Source organism: Theropithecus gelada, chromosome 7b, assembly GCF_003255815.1.
Source record: "Theropithecus gelada isolate Dixy chromosome 7b, Tgel_1.0, whole genome shotgun sequence".
In the NCBI taxonomy this organism is placed as follows: Eukaryota; Metazoa; Chordata; class Mammalia; order Primates; family Cercopithecidae; genus Theropithecus; species Theropithecus gelada.
In genome coordinates this window covers 76,106,919-76,122,075 of record NC_037675.1, presented here as the reverse complement: position 1 = coordinate 76,122,075, position 15,157 = coordinate 76,106,919, and the positions used below count along the sequence as shown (strand labels likewise).

General features: G+C 42.6%; 1 protein-coding gene across 1 annotated transcript in view; it reads right to left on the bottom strand.

Moving 5' to 3' along the window:
* YLPM1 (YLP motif containing 1) overlaps positions 1 to 14,828 on the bottom strand; it is a 74,637-nt gene extending 59,809 nt beyond the window's left edge. Inside the window, exon 1 of the mRNA XM_025391567.1 lies at positions 13,788 to 14,828. Within this exon, the coding sequence (XP_025247352.1) occupies positions 13,788 to 14,660 (873 nt within the window). The 5' untranslated portion in view covers positions 14,661 to 14,828. The remainder of the gene's footprint in view (positions 1 to 13,787) is intronic.
* Positions 14,829 to 15,157: the final 329 nt, after the last annotated feature.

Genomic DNA, 15,157 nt, shown 5'->3' with positions numbered 1-15,157 from the left:
CTGTGTTCATGTGTCTATATGTAAGAAAAGGCAAAGCTAGACTGAGGAAGACAAATAAGTTAACAAGACCTTAAACACAGGCTACAGAAAATTTTCAGTTCCTCCCGCAAATTTATACATTTAAATTAAACCATAGATACTAATTCAACATGCTTTTGTACTCTTAATAAACACATGCTTTTGGAACTTGATAAATGATCAGGGTAAATCCCTTCAGTATTCACAGCTACTTATTTCTAACCTGGCTTCAGTTTGTTCAGATTTTAATGAATAGAACCGAACAGTACTACCTATCTTCTCTGCCTTCTCTCTTTCTCCTCCAGCGCTCCTCCCTCTTTTCTTTCTTCTTTTTTAAGACTGCATCTCACTCTCTCACCCAGGATGGAGTACAATGGCCTGAACATGGCTCACTGAAGCCTCAACCTCCCAGGCTCAAGCAATCCTCCCTCCTCAGCCTCCTGAGCAGCTGTGTTCATAAGCATGCACCATCACATCCAGCTAATCTTTTTATGTTTTATAGACACGAGGTCTTACAGTGTTGCCCAGGCTGGTCTCGAACTCCTGGGCTCAAACAATCCTCTCACCTCAGCCTCCCAAAGTGCTAGAATTACAGCTGTGAACCACTGCATCCAGTCTCTTCCCTCTTTTAAACACCTGTTGTAGCATTAGTCTACCCATACTCAGATGTACGCACATGTAAGAGAATATGCTGTGTTTTATTTATTTATTTTTTTTGAGATGGAGTCTTGCTCTGTCACCCGGGCTGGAGTGCAGTGGTGTGATCTCGTCTCACTGCAACCTCTACCTCCCAGGTTCAAGCGATTCTCTTGCCTCAGCTTCCTGAGTAGCTGGGATTACAGGCACCCGCCACCATACCTAGCTAAATTTTTGTATTTTTAGTAGAGATAGGGTTTCACTATGTTGGCCAGGCTGGTCTCAAACTCCTTATCTCAGGTGATCCACCAGCCTTGGCCTCCCAAAGTGCTGGGATTACAGGTGTGAGCCACCGCACCTGGCCAATATACTGTGTCTTAAAATGCTTTCTATTTATTTTAAAAGCCTTAGTTTTAGGCTGGGTGCGGTGGCTCAAGCCTGTAATCCCAGCACTTTGGGAGGCCGAGACAGGCAGATCACGAAGTCAGGAGATGGAGACCATCCTGGCTAACACGGTGAAATCCCGTCTCTACTAAAAACTACAAAAAAACTAGCCGGGCGAGGTGGCGGGTGCCTGTAGTCCCAGCTACTTGGGAGGCTGAGGCAGGAGAATGGTGTAAACCAGGGAGGCGGAGCTTGTAGTGAGCTGAGATTCGGCCACTGCACTCCAGCCTGGGTGACAGAGCGAGATTCCGTCTCCAAAAAAAAAAAAAAAAAAAAGCCTTAGTTTTATCTTTCATACTGTAATTTTCTGAAAGCTTATTTTGTGCTTTCATGTTTTAAAAATTACAATAAGCTTCATATGGAAATATTAGAAAATACAGCCAATCCTCATTATTCTTGGATTCTGTATTTGCAAATTTGCCTACTTGGCTAAAATTTTTCTTTTTCTTTTTTTGAGACAGGGTCATCTCCCTCTGTCACCCAGGCTGAGTATAGTGGTGCAGTCTCAGCTCACTGCTACCTCTGCCTCCTGTCCTCAAATGATCCTCCCGCTTCAACCTCCCGAGTAACTGGGACCACAGGTATGTGCCACTATCTGGATAAATTTTGTATTTTTTGTAGAGACAGGTTTCACCATGTTGCTCAGGCTGGTTTCAAACTCCTGGACTCAAGTGATCCGCCTTGGCCTCCCAAAGCGCTGGGATTACAGGCAAGAGCCACCACACCCAACCTAACATTTATTTCTAAACCCAGAATCCATACTCACTGAGCTTTCCCAGTCATTCACAAACATGTGGAGAGCAGTGAAAAACATAAGTCCCCTGATGTGTGCATTCCCAGCTGAGACGAATCGCAAGGTGATGCTCTGCCTTCTTGTTCCAGGTCTATACTATAAATAAGTGTCCTTTTCAGTCTATTTAGTGCCACATTTTTCATACTTTTGTGTTTTTGTTGATTTCACTGTTTAAAATGGCCCCCAGGCATAGAGTTGAGGTGCTGTCTAGTGTCCCAAGAGCAAGAAAGCAGTCTTATGTCTCAAAGAGAAAATATCTGTGTTAGGTCAGCTTTGTTTGGGCAAGTGCTACAGTGCTGCTGGCCATGAGTACAATGTTAATAAATCAACAATATGTACTAAATAAGGTGTCTTTAAACAGAAACACACATAAGCAAGGCTATGTGTTCATCGGTTGATAAAAATATGACAAGAGACTCACAGGAACCGAACCCTGTATTTCCCCAAGGAGCAATGGTTCAGTATTCACTAATTCAGTGTCTATGGTGACTTTAAAAATCTCAAATAAAAAAAACTGACTACACAGGTAAGTAATAACTAATTAATTAAAATCAATAAAAGAAATCTCACCACTCAGAAAAAAACTACAGGAGTGTCATTATCCTAGTATTATATAATTTCCCATGGTTACAAGGTTGCATAAGGAAAACCAAAAGTTATCATAACACTAAAATATTCACTGATGAACTGCCCTGTATACTTATATAACTAACAAGAGCATATGTTTCTACTACAATTGTATGGATGTAGTATTTTAAGAAAGTGATGTTGGAGAACACTGGAACTTATTACTGGCAGCTGAGGATCTGATAGAAGCCCTACCAGTTAACAACCAAACAGTACTTTACAGTAGAAACTATATAAGAGAATGGCTGAATACCAAGAGTTGAAAAACAGTCCCTATAAAAATCAATAAATCCCTAAAGTATTTTTTCAACATGTCAAAAAATGAAATAAAAGATGATTTATACTGTTGCCATACAATTTTCCCATGAAAATTATAGCAAAGAAACCCAATCTACACTTTATTCTTTGTTCATTCTAAAACTTGGCTATGATTTCATTTATAACAATTCCATCAAATATAAAATCTGCTTATTCTTATCACTTTGAGCTTTGTTTTTCCAGACTGGGTCCCAATCAAATGTTTTATGTTTTATAATAAACTTTTGGTTCCTGTGTTAAATGAATTCATTTTACTTGCCTATTTTCTAATCCAATTATCTTTGGATAACTAGGATTTTCTACACTGTGAATATTTTCTAGTATAACCCCCCCCTAATTTTCCATACGCAAACAGATGCATTAAACATACATGATACATACCTTTTTCTCACCAAACATACTGATTTGTTACCTACTTTTCATTCAAAGAATATAATTTTTCTTAGGGGACAGCTGCCTTCCGCTCTTTTTATATCTTATCTGGTAGTCAAGCATAGTGCTGGAGCACACAGTAGGATGCCAATAAATGGTTATTGATCAACTGAAGCCCTTCCCTCTCAGTCACTCATTTCTATTACCTGAAACTTGCTCCAATCTATTGGGAAGAATAAATTCCATCTCATGAACTCTATCTTGACGTTTAATCCATGACTGGGTTTTCTGTTTTTAACTATTATACATATAATCATCAGCTCCCAGGATATAATTACAGATGGTCCCTGATGTAACAATGGTTCAACTTATGATTTTTCAATTTTATGATGGTGTGAAAGCAGAAACCATACCATGAATTTTTATCTTTTCCCAGGTTCAAAATATTCAGTATGATACTCTCTTGTGATGCTGGACAGCAGCAGTGAGCCCTGGGCTCCCAGCCAGCCATGCCTCATGAGGGCAAACAACCAATTCTGGGCCAGGTGCAGTGGCTCACACCTGTAATCCCAGCACTTTGGGAAGCCGAGGTGGGCGGATCACCTAAGGTCAGGAGGTCGAGACCAGCCTGGCCAACGTGGTGAAACCCTGTCTCTACAAAAATACAAAAAAATAAAGGCCAAGTGCAGTGGCTCATGCCTATAATCCCAGCACTTTGGGAGCCGAGGCAGGCAGATCACGAGGTCAGGAGATCGAGACCATCCTAGCTAACACAGTGAAACCCTGTCTCTACCAAAAATATTAAAAAATTAGCCAGGCGTGGTGGTGGGCGCCTGTAGTCCCAGCTACTTGGGAGGCTGAGGCAGGAGAATGGCATGAACCTGGGAGGTGGAGGTGCAGTGAGCCGAGATCACGCCACTGCACTCCAGCCTGGGTGACAGAGCGAGACTCCATCTCAAAAAAAAACAAAAAAACAAAAAAATTAGCTGGGCATGATGGCGGGTGCCTGTAATCCCAGCTACTTGGGAGGCTGAGATGGGAAAATCGCTTAAACCCAGGAGGTGGAGGTTGCAGTAAGCCAAGATCTCACCACTGCACTGACTCCATCTCAAAGAAAACAAAACAAAACAAGAAAAAACCAATACTCTACTGTGTACTGTGTGGTCAGATGACTTTGCCTAATGTAAATTTTCTGAGCACATTTAATAGCTACACTAAACTATGGTATTCAGTAGGCTAAGTGTATTAAATGTTCAACGTACATTATCCTCAACTTACAATGGGTTTATTGAGATGTAACCCCACTGTAAGTCAAAGAGTATCTGTACTTTTACTATTCAATGTAAGAAAACAGCACATTTCGCCGGGCACAGCGGCTCATGCCTGTAATCCCAGTACTCTGGGAGGCCGAGGCGGGCAGGTCACCTGAGGTCAGGTGTTCAAGACCAGCCTGGCCAACACGGTGAAACCCTGCCTCTACTAAAAATACAAAAATTAGCCGGGTGTGGTGGCACGCACCTATAATCTCAGCTACTCCGGAGGGTGAGGCAGGAGAATCCCTTGAACCTGGGAGGCGGAGGTTGCAGTGAGCCGAGATCATGCCATTGCACTCCTCCCTGGGCAACAGAGAAAGACTCTGTCTCAAAAAAAAAAAAAAAAAAGAAAGAAAGAAAAAAAACAGCACACTGACCATGAAGGTCAATAACAATGTCGCATTAAAACACTTTCTTCCATTATTTTAATACTGAAAACATCAACAGACTTATCCTTCAGTTTTAAAAAAAACAATAAATTCATTCTCTTTCAAGTAAAAGTTAAAAGTTTCCTTTTTAAAAGTTGCTTTGAAAGTATTATTAAAAGACACAAAGATGCAAACTATCTTTCACAAACTAAGCCAATGCTACAGATATGAAGACTGTACAGGATGAAAACTGTACAGGTCGAGATTCTTTATCAGCTTCTTCTTTATCACCTATTCTCATGCTTTGTCTTAGATCCAGACCAGGGTTAAGAACTTGTTAAGGGCTGAAGTACTTGTTGATTCACTGTGTGTACTGTGTTCACCGTGTTGGCCAGGCTGGTCTCAAACCCCTGACCTCAGGTGACCTGCCCGCCTCGGCCTCCCAAAGTACTGGGATTATAAGCATGAGCCACTATGCCCGGCCAAGTGTGCTGTTTTCTTACATTGAATAGTAAAAGTACAGATACTCTTTGACTTACAGTGGGGTTACATCTCAATAAACCCATTGTAAGTTGAGGATAATGTAAGTACTGACAGTATGCCCTGTAGGTCAATTTCTATTTAATATGAACCCTATAAGTAGTAACCAGATCTAATTCAATCCTAGGACAGGTTTCAGCACATTTTTGAAGCTCTAGAAATAAATAATAATGGTATCACTCACAAATGTCCTTAGTGACCCTAAGAGAAGTGTGATTATCTCTATTTTAGAAAGAAAAAAAATGCCTGAACTTGCTAACGACGCCAGTTCTTCTGAATGTCCCATCATATCAGATAACTCCATTTCATATGGGATGTTGTTTTATAGGTAGAGGGAAATCATAGTATAGGTCAGATTTAAAATGAGATTGAATGAAGGGATTTCAAACACAAAGAATGCAGAACTACTGGCCAGGTGCGGTGGCTCACGCCTGTAATCCCAACACTTTGGGAGGCCAAGGCAGGAGGATCACAAGGTGAGGAGTTCGAGACCAGCCTGACCAACATGGTGAAACCCCGTCTCTACTAAAAATACAAAAATTAGCTAGGCATGGTGGCACATGCCTGTAATCCCAGCTACTCGGGAGGCTGAGGCAGGAGAATCGCTTGAACCCAGGAGGCGGAGGTTGCAGTGAGCCGAGATTCTCGCGCCACTACACTGCAGCCTGGGTGACAGAGCGAGACTCCATCTCAAAAAAAAAAAAAAAAAAAAAGAATGTAGAACTATTTGTCACAAATATTGTTACTAAGAAAGATGCTGCCGAGGCAAGAATATCGCTTGAGCCTAGGAATTCAGACCAGCCTGGGCAACATGGCAAGATCCCATCTCTACGAAAAAAAAAAAGAAAGATGTTGATATTAATTTACTCAGGAAGCACTTACTGACCACTTGCTTCTAGTAATGAACTAGATACTAAATGATTTTCCAAGTGGAGAAATACAAAGGAGGTGAGTGTTTGTGTGTAATGTTTTAAAGATTAATTTTGGAAGATTACCTTCCCTATCCAGGTTATCATAACTGCTGACAAGACAATATTCTATGCCTTACATTCTAAAGCAGGGGGCAAGGAGGACACTTGGTAAAATAATGAATTGGCTTTCCATTTTAGAAATTTATTTAAAACAGGCTTAAATATTTTTGAGATTCACGTTCTACTGTAATAATCTGGGTCACCAGATAAGCTTAGTCCCCATCGATTATTTTAATGCTCATTTACTTCATCTATTCCTCCAGTTCCTTCCCTCATTCTCTCTCTCCTTCAGTCAAACTTCTTGAAAGAGTTGTCTATACTCACCATCCCCATTTCCTCACCTTCCATCACTCCTCAAATCAATGCAATATGGCTTCAGTCACTATGAAACTGCTCCTGCCAAGGTCAACAATAATCTACATGTCAGTAGGTGAAAAAGATAACTCGCAGTCTTTATCTTGCTTGACCTCTCAGCAGTACTTGACACAGCTGACGATTCCCTCCTCCTACAGTCTGTTCCTTCACTTTCATGGCACCACACTATCCACTATCTTGATTTTCCATCTGTCACACTGATGCCAAAGTAATTGTGGTTTTGCCATTAAAAGTAATAGCAAAAACTGCAATTACTTTTGCACCAACCTAATATGAATACCTATTTGGCCGTTCTTTCATTGGTTCCCTTAGATACTGCTATTCTGTGGAGCTAGGCTTAATGTCCTTTAACCTTAGTTCTTACTCTACACACATTCCTTGAGAGGCTTCATTTATTTCTGTGTCTTCAAATACCATTTTTATGCTGATGACTTATAAATCTATGTCTGCCAGATCTTACATCTAGACTCCAGAGCTATATCTAACTTCCAACTGGACATTTCCATTTGGAATCTATGTCTCAAGAACCCCAAACTCAGTTATGTCTGAAACTTAACTCATCATTTCCCCCTCACCCCCAGAAATGTTCTTCCTCTTTCTCCTTTAGGTTTTTCTGTTTTAGTAAATTTGACTACCATCCACCCTGCAGCCCATCCCAGAAACCTAAGAATCATTCTTGATGTCTCCCTCTCCCTAACTACTCAACCTCAAAGTGGATTCTAACAGTTAAATATTTCTCCACTCTTCCCACTTCTCTCCATCTCAACTAATACCATCAAAGTCCAAATCACTATTATCTCTTGCCTGGATTACTTCAATAACTGTTCTCTCTAAATCACTCTTGCTCCTTTTAATTCTACCCTCCACATTGCAAGCAGAGTGAGCTTTCAAAAATGCCAATCTGTCACATTCACCTATGCAAAATCCTTCAATGGCTTCCTACTGCCCTTAGAATAAAGTCCTTACAGGCCTTCCCTGATCTAGTTCATACCTACCATCCTCACCCTGAGCTTTCGGTGAGCCTTACAGAACTTAATTCTTTGAACTCTAACTTCTGGTTAATTTCTATTCTTTTTCTTTTTTTTAATTGCGATGGAGTCCCACTCTGTCATCCAGGCTAGAGTACAGTGGGGCAATCTTGGCTCACTGCAACCTCCACCTCCTGGGTTCAAGTGATCCTCCTGCCTCAGCCTCCCAAGTAGCTGAGATTAAAAGCAAGCACCACCACACCCAGCTAATTTTTTGTATTTATAGTAGAGACAGAATTCCACCATGTTGGCCAGGCTGGTCTTGAACTCCTGACCTCAAGTGAGCTGCCTGCCTCAGTCTCCCAAAGTGCTGGGATTACAGGCATGAGTCATTGCACCTGGCCTACTCTTTTTTTTTTTTTTTTTTAGGTCTCATTCTGTTGCCCAGGCTAGAGTGCAGTGGCATGAGAATTCCTGGGCTTAAACAATTCTCCCACCTCAGCCACCCCCAAGTAGCCGGAACTACCGGCACGCAACACCATGCCTGGCTAGTTTTTTTAAATTTTTTGTAGAGAGGGGGTCTCACTTAATTGCCCAGGCTGGCCCTGAACTCCTCAGGTGTGAGCACCCAGTCCTCCTACTTATTCTTTAGAGTTCATTTAAATATCACTTTATAGGTCCGGCGTGGGGGCTTATGCCTGTAATCCCAGCACTTTGGGAGGCTGAAGCAGGTGGAGCACGAGGTCACGAGTTCAAGACCAGCCTGGCCAAGATGATGAAACTCCTTCTCTACTAAAAATACAAAAAAAAAAAAAAAAAAAAATGCCCAGGCACACTGGCTCACGCCTGTAACTCCAGCACTTTGGGAGGCTGAGACAGGCGGATTACCTGAGGTCAGGAGTTCGAAACCAGCCTAGCCAACATGGTGAAACCCTGTCTCTACTAAAAATACAAAAATTATTCGGTCATGGTGGCAGGGGCCTGTAACCCCAGCCACTCCTGCGATTAGCTGAGGCAGTCTAAGGCAAAAGAAATGCTTGAACCCTGGAGGCAGAGGTTGCAGTGAGCAGAAATCACGCCATTGCACCCCAGCCTGGGCAACAGGAGTGAGACTTCATCTCAAAAAAAAAAAAAAAAAAGATAAAAACACAACCGGGTGTGGTGGCAGGCACCTCTAATCCCAGTTACTAGGGGGGCTGAGGCAGAGAATTGCTTGAACCTGGAAGGCAAAGGTTGCAGTGAGCCGAGATTGCGCCACTGCACTCCAGCCTAAGCAACAGAGCGAGACTCCATCTCAAAAAATAAATAAATAAAATAAAATACATATAAAAAACAAAAAATATCACTTTACAAAGGGAACCCTCTTTAATTAGGTTAGAGCTCCCAGCTATATTCAATTATTTAAAACATATTTGTTCTCCACCTCCTATGTGCTAGACCCTATGCAAGGTACCAGGAATACAGTGGTAACTTTAAAAAAAAAAAAAAAAAACCAACTGGCCTTTGCCAGTTCCTTGGGGAATAATCTAGTGCTATTTTATAATCCCATAGCACTCTGTATGTCTCCTCTTACTAAATGTCTTCTCCCTTCCCCCACAACTGAAACAAGAAGTCAATGAGGGCAGTTCCCATGTCTAACTTGTTCACCATTTCATCTCCAGTATTAAGCACAGTACTCATAGTACCTGGCACATAGTTGCTAGTAAGTACTTAAACATTAAATAAATGATACCTCTAAAAACTAACCAAAGCCAACAGCTTTAACTAAATAAATAAATCAGTCCTTCAAACACATAGAAAAATTAATTATTCAAAAAGACACATTCCGGCTGGGTGCAGTGGCTCACTCCTATAATCCCAGCACTCTAGGAGGTCAAAGCAGGTGGATCACTTGAGGTCAGGAGTTCGAGACCAGCCTGACCAACATGGTGAAACCCTGTCTCTACTAAAAATACAAAAATTAGCCAGGCATGATAGCATGCACCTGTAATCCCATATACTTGGGAGGCTAAGGCAGAATTGTTTGAACCCAGGAAGCAGTTGCAGTGAGCCAAGATTTCACCACTGCACTCCAGCCTGGGCAACAGAACAAGACTCTCTCTCAGAAACAAACAAACAAAAAACACATTCCATTAAATCATCAACGCTTTACCCGAAAAACTAGAAAACACTTGGAAAAATATCAAGTATTTATCTTGTCCTTCCTATACCAACTGTATTTCCAGTCAAATATCTGTGGCAAAAGTTTTTCTTTATAGAACACTATATAGTAAATGTGGAAAAAATGGCAGAAAAAAAAAATCACCAGATTGCAACCTCTGTCTAATGAAATAATATACTTAGGCAAAGACCTTCAACTGATGGACCAGCAGACTGAAACATTAGATGCAAGATTGATAGAAAGCTTTACAGTGGAGGGACCAATGGCATTACTAACAGTGGGACAACCAGGCATCAGGTGTCCCATGATGGAATGCAGCACTTCCCAAAAGAAAGCTGAACTTAAATGAAGGTTCCAGAGTTAACTTCTAATTTAAAAAAAAAAAAAAAAGGTCTTTGCCACACAAAAAATAGGAAAAATACACAAAAAAAAAAAAACGGAAAAAAAAAAAGAAAAAAAAAAAAAAAAAAATAAAACAAAAAAAAAAAAAAAAAAAAAAAAAAAAAACCATGGAAGACAGAGGAACAAGTCAAATGATACCATGAAAAAGCAGACAATGCAGAATGTCAGACATTCTACAGGACAACTGACACAGATTTTTCATCAAGTTCAATGGCATGAGGTAGAAAAAGAAAATAGGAGGGACTGACCTAGGTCAGGGGTTCTCAACTGAGGGCAATTTTGTCTGCAGGGGATATTTGGCAATGTGTGGAAACATTTTTGGTTGTCAAACTGGGGGTGCCACTGGCATCTAATGGGTAGAGGTCAGGGATGCTGCTAAACATCCTACAACGCACAGGACAAGCCCCTCCACAACAAAGAATCATCCTGCCCAAAATATCCATTAGTGCCGAAGTTGAGAAACCCTGATCTATACTAAGAGTCTTTTCAGTATTCTGTTTGGATTCTGATTTGAACACGCCAACAAAACATTGTTTGGGAACAGACAGTGAGGACAGAAAACAACAACAACAACAATAACACTGTTGAGTCAATTTGGGGTATTTTAACATGGATGGTATCAAAGAATTACTTTTAATTCCATTAGTATGATGAAACAATAAAGGAAATCTGAATGGATCAGGTATTAGATGATACCAAGAAACGGTTAATTTTTTTAGGTGTTAACAATGTGTTTATCTAAGAAAAGGTCTTGGCCAGGCGCGGTGGCTCACACCTGTAATCCCAGCACTTTGGGAGGCCGAGGCAGGTGGATCAGGTGGATCACGAGGTCAGAAGTTCAAGACCAGCCTGACCAACATGGTGAAACCCCGTCTCTACAAAAATTAGCCAGGCATGGTGGCATGCACTTGTAATCCCAGTTACTCGGGAGACTGAGGCAGGAGAATAGCTTGAACCCGGGAGGCGGAGGTTGCAGTGAGCCGAGATCACGCCACTGCACTCCAGCCTGGGCAACAGAGTGAGACTTATAGAGGTACTTGACTAAGAATGTAGGGATGAAATGACCTAAGAGCTAAGATTTGCTTTAAAATATTTCAGCAGTGGCCAGGTGTGGTGGTTCATGCCTGTAATCCCAGCACTTTGAGAGGTCAAGGCAGTGCACTGTTTGAGCTCAGGAGTTCAAGACCAGCCTGGGCAACATAGCAAAATCCCATCTCCACCAAAAAAAAAAAAAAAAAATTAGGCATGGTGGCATGCACCTGTAGTCCCAGCTACTTGGGATGGCTTGAGCCTGGGAGACAGAGGTTGCAGTGAACTGAGACTATGCCACTACAATCCACCCTGGGAGACAGACAGAGCAAGACCCTGTCTCAATATATATATGCAACAATAATAAAAAAAGGTCTAGGTGAAGCAAACATGGCAAAATCTTGATAGCTGTTGAATCTGAATGATGGGTATATATGGAGAATCAAACTGTTTTCTCTATTTTGTGTATTTTAAAAATATTTCACAATAAGAAATTTTGAATGACACATTCCAAAAACAAAATATGAATCAAAGAATAATAAATATGTAGAAGGACTGTCAGAGTCTGTCACTGGCATGAAGAAATATTTATCATCTAATAAACCAAGATATCCTAAGTCTAGAACATGACAACTCTCATATTTTATTCAACAAATCTGTGGAGAGCCTACAATTTGCAAGGCACTGTCCTAGGTGCTTCAGTGATAAGATAAGCAAGATACTTCCTGCCTGCAAGGGACTTACAATCTGAAGAACAGAACCAAACCAGATGGGTGAGCGCAAGCAGGGCTTCATGGAAACCTTAGTATTTGAGATATGCCTTGAAAGCAATACAACTCTAAGGGGAAACAGAGGGTTGACGAGGTTAGGATGAATTCTAGAAAGAAGTAAGAAAGCCACAGGCTTCAAGGCTTTTCTTGATCTGGTCTATGTGCACCACAAGTCTCATTTTCCACCACTCTTTCTGCCTCTCACCAAAGAATTGCAGGCACTGAATATTCAAGACACTGAGTTCATTACAGACAAGAGTACAAGGCAGAAAAGTAATAGCACTGTTCATGGTAACTATACATATTAAGGCCTGATCTGACACAAACACTCCTCCCAAAAAAAGCCAAAATACAACTAATTTGTCTCTCTGTAAGGTTAGAAAAACAGTCTAGTAGAGTGAGAACACAAATGTCCTATTTTGGCTCAGACTAACTCTGAGAATGTTTGACAACAAAAGCACTAAAGACTTCAGAGTGGGGTGGGAAAGAGGACAAAATTCTGTCTCTATAATAGAGCAATCTGGGGAAAATAAACTGGGGAGATGGTACAAATTTGATGTAAGCCAAGAGAATCATTATTCTACTACTTTATTTCAGCATCCCAAGTGTTTTCTCCAGAAGATATGCCAAGCATCATTTCTTAAAACAACTTGCTTCTGTTCTTAATTTCTAATGCCAAACTATCGTAAAATTATAATACTGCATCCCTATCTTTTGGAAATCTTTTATAGGTAAATTTGAGCGTTTATATTACAAGATTCTCTTTTTTCCTTAATGAATCTAAGGTAAATTAGTAATTGCTTTAGGAAATCACAACTGATTTATTCTGCTTTAGTTTGACCTTCCCTCTTTCAAGGGGGAACTCGTTTATTACTGTTACCCTGTCAATTTGTCTGTTCTGTGGGATAAGAAGGGCTGGCTCTCTCATGAAAAGGTATCACCAAACTTTTTTTTACGTTGGCCATATTCCAAGGCTGTTTGTTTGGAGTGAATGGTAATGACAATAAAATGCAGAAAATTGCTCATTATCTTAAAACAATCTTTAAATAATATGAGAAAAGGATGTCTGGGTAAACTCCTAAAATGGACCAACCGATCCCCAAAAGGGTCTAGGGTCACCTATGTATTGTATATGTACCTATAAACATAATTAGGATGCTCCTGGTAAGACAAGACTTCCATCCTTTTTCTGAAACCTCTTAATTCAGGAAGCTGACAGCGATCCCTGGCCCCTAAGTAGTATTTTTAAAAGAAGCTAACTGGTCATAAGGTTTGCAAACATTTGCGTCAGCCCTTGGAGAGGCCTCTTTTTCATGCTTTCTCTCAAATGGAATTTTTAGTTTAAAAACAAGACCCTCTGCAACAAAATCTATTTGCAACAGCAACAATTCCCATCTAAGACGATGGTCAAAGAAACCAAGGGATATATCTGAGAGGTAACTTTTAAGCCACCCCACCACTGTATGTAATCCATACACATCTACAAACGCTGTTTTTTTAGTAATTCACATCTAGCTAATTAAAAAAGCTGAGCTGTCAGCCCTCTGACTCTCGTGGAATCCTTTGGAGTGTTAGCTAGTCATTGTGTGTTGGAATTAGACTAAGCACTGGTTAAAGCCCTGGGGCCTGCTCACTCAGGGCCCTCTAGGTGAAAGATGAGGCTCAGGCAGATGCTTTCTTACCTGTGGAGTCATCGTAGAGGGATCTGGCTCAGGGGCGGCTTGCTGCTGTTCAGCACTCTTGGTTTTGGCCCCACTCTCCAAAGGCTCTTGCTGGACAGTTGTCTTATTTCCAGAGGGGGCGGACGGTGGTGGTGGAGCTAGTAGTTGGGATTTAGAATGGCCCTGGGAGGGGCGGGAAGGAGATGCCTGAGAAGAGGGCAAGTAGGACTGGGAATGGCTCAAATAGGATTGCGAGGAAGAGGAGGAGGATGAGTAAGAAGGGGTGGGCGCCAGGTAGGACTGGGAAGGTGGGGACTGCGAAGGGGACGGCTGAGCAGGAGGCAGATAGGGCTGAGATGAGGACGGGGGGTAGTAAGAGGGTGGCGGCTGAGGTGGGGGCATGTAAGACTGAGATGGTGGCATATAAGACCCGGGCGGCACAGGGGGAGATTCAGGGGGGGATTCCAGCTCCATTGGAACCAAACCAGGAGGCCCGTCTCGTTGGTGGTGGAGCATCTGGTGTTTGTACTGCTGCTGCTTCTGATAGCTGAGGGCCGGCCCAGGTGGCGGGGGCATCGGTGGCGGTGGCGGCTGCCAGTCTCCGTAGCCGCCCCCTGGCATCACCGGCGGGGGCGGCAGGGGGGGCGGAGGAAGGTGGTGGGGCTGAAGCACGCACTGCATTTGCTTCTGGTGCATCTGCTGCAGCTGCTGGAGCTGCGCCAAGTGCTGTTCGCGGAAGCTCATGAAGCCCGAGGAGGAGGGGGCCGCGGGAGTCGTCGAGCTCGAGTACCCGGGCCCCGGCGAGGCCTCAGGAAGCGCCACTGGCGGCGGCGGTGGGACCGGCGGCGGCGGATAGTGGCTGCTCCCGCCATACCGGCCCCAGTTCGGGTACATATCGAAAAAGAAGGCGTAGGGCTCGTCCTGGCACCGTTACTAGTCGCAACCGACCTCCAGGAACCGCGGCGGCGACGGCGACAGCCGGAACTCGCGGCGCCTACAGGCCCCGGAGCGTGTAAACGGAGCGCGCCAGTGCGCCGGCGCTCGCTAGCTGGGCCCGCGACCGGGAAGGCGGGGATGCGACTTGGGCGACTACGTCTGCGCAGTAACCACCGAGAGGAGAACAAAGGCGAGATAGAGCGGCCCTTTACTTGGAGACTCGTGGTTGCCATCTTCCTTTGAGTTCAGATAATGTAAGCGCGAGTAGAATGTTCTCATATAACTGAAAAACCATAGAGTCTCTCAGCCGAAAGGGGTGGTAGAGATCCTATCGCTCCACGGGTTCATTTTTGAATGAAAAAAAAAAAAGGTTCCATTCACAATAGCAACAATCGCAACAACAACAACAAAAATAACGTAACTAGGAAAAACTCTTAACAAGAAAGATGTAGGAT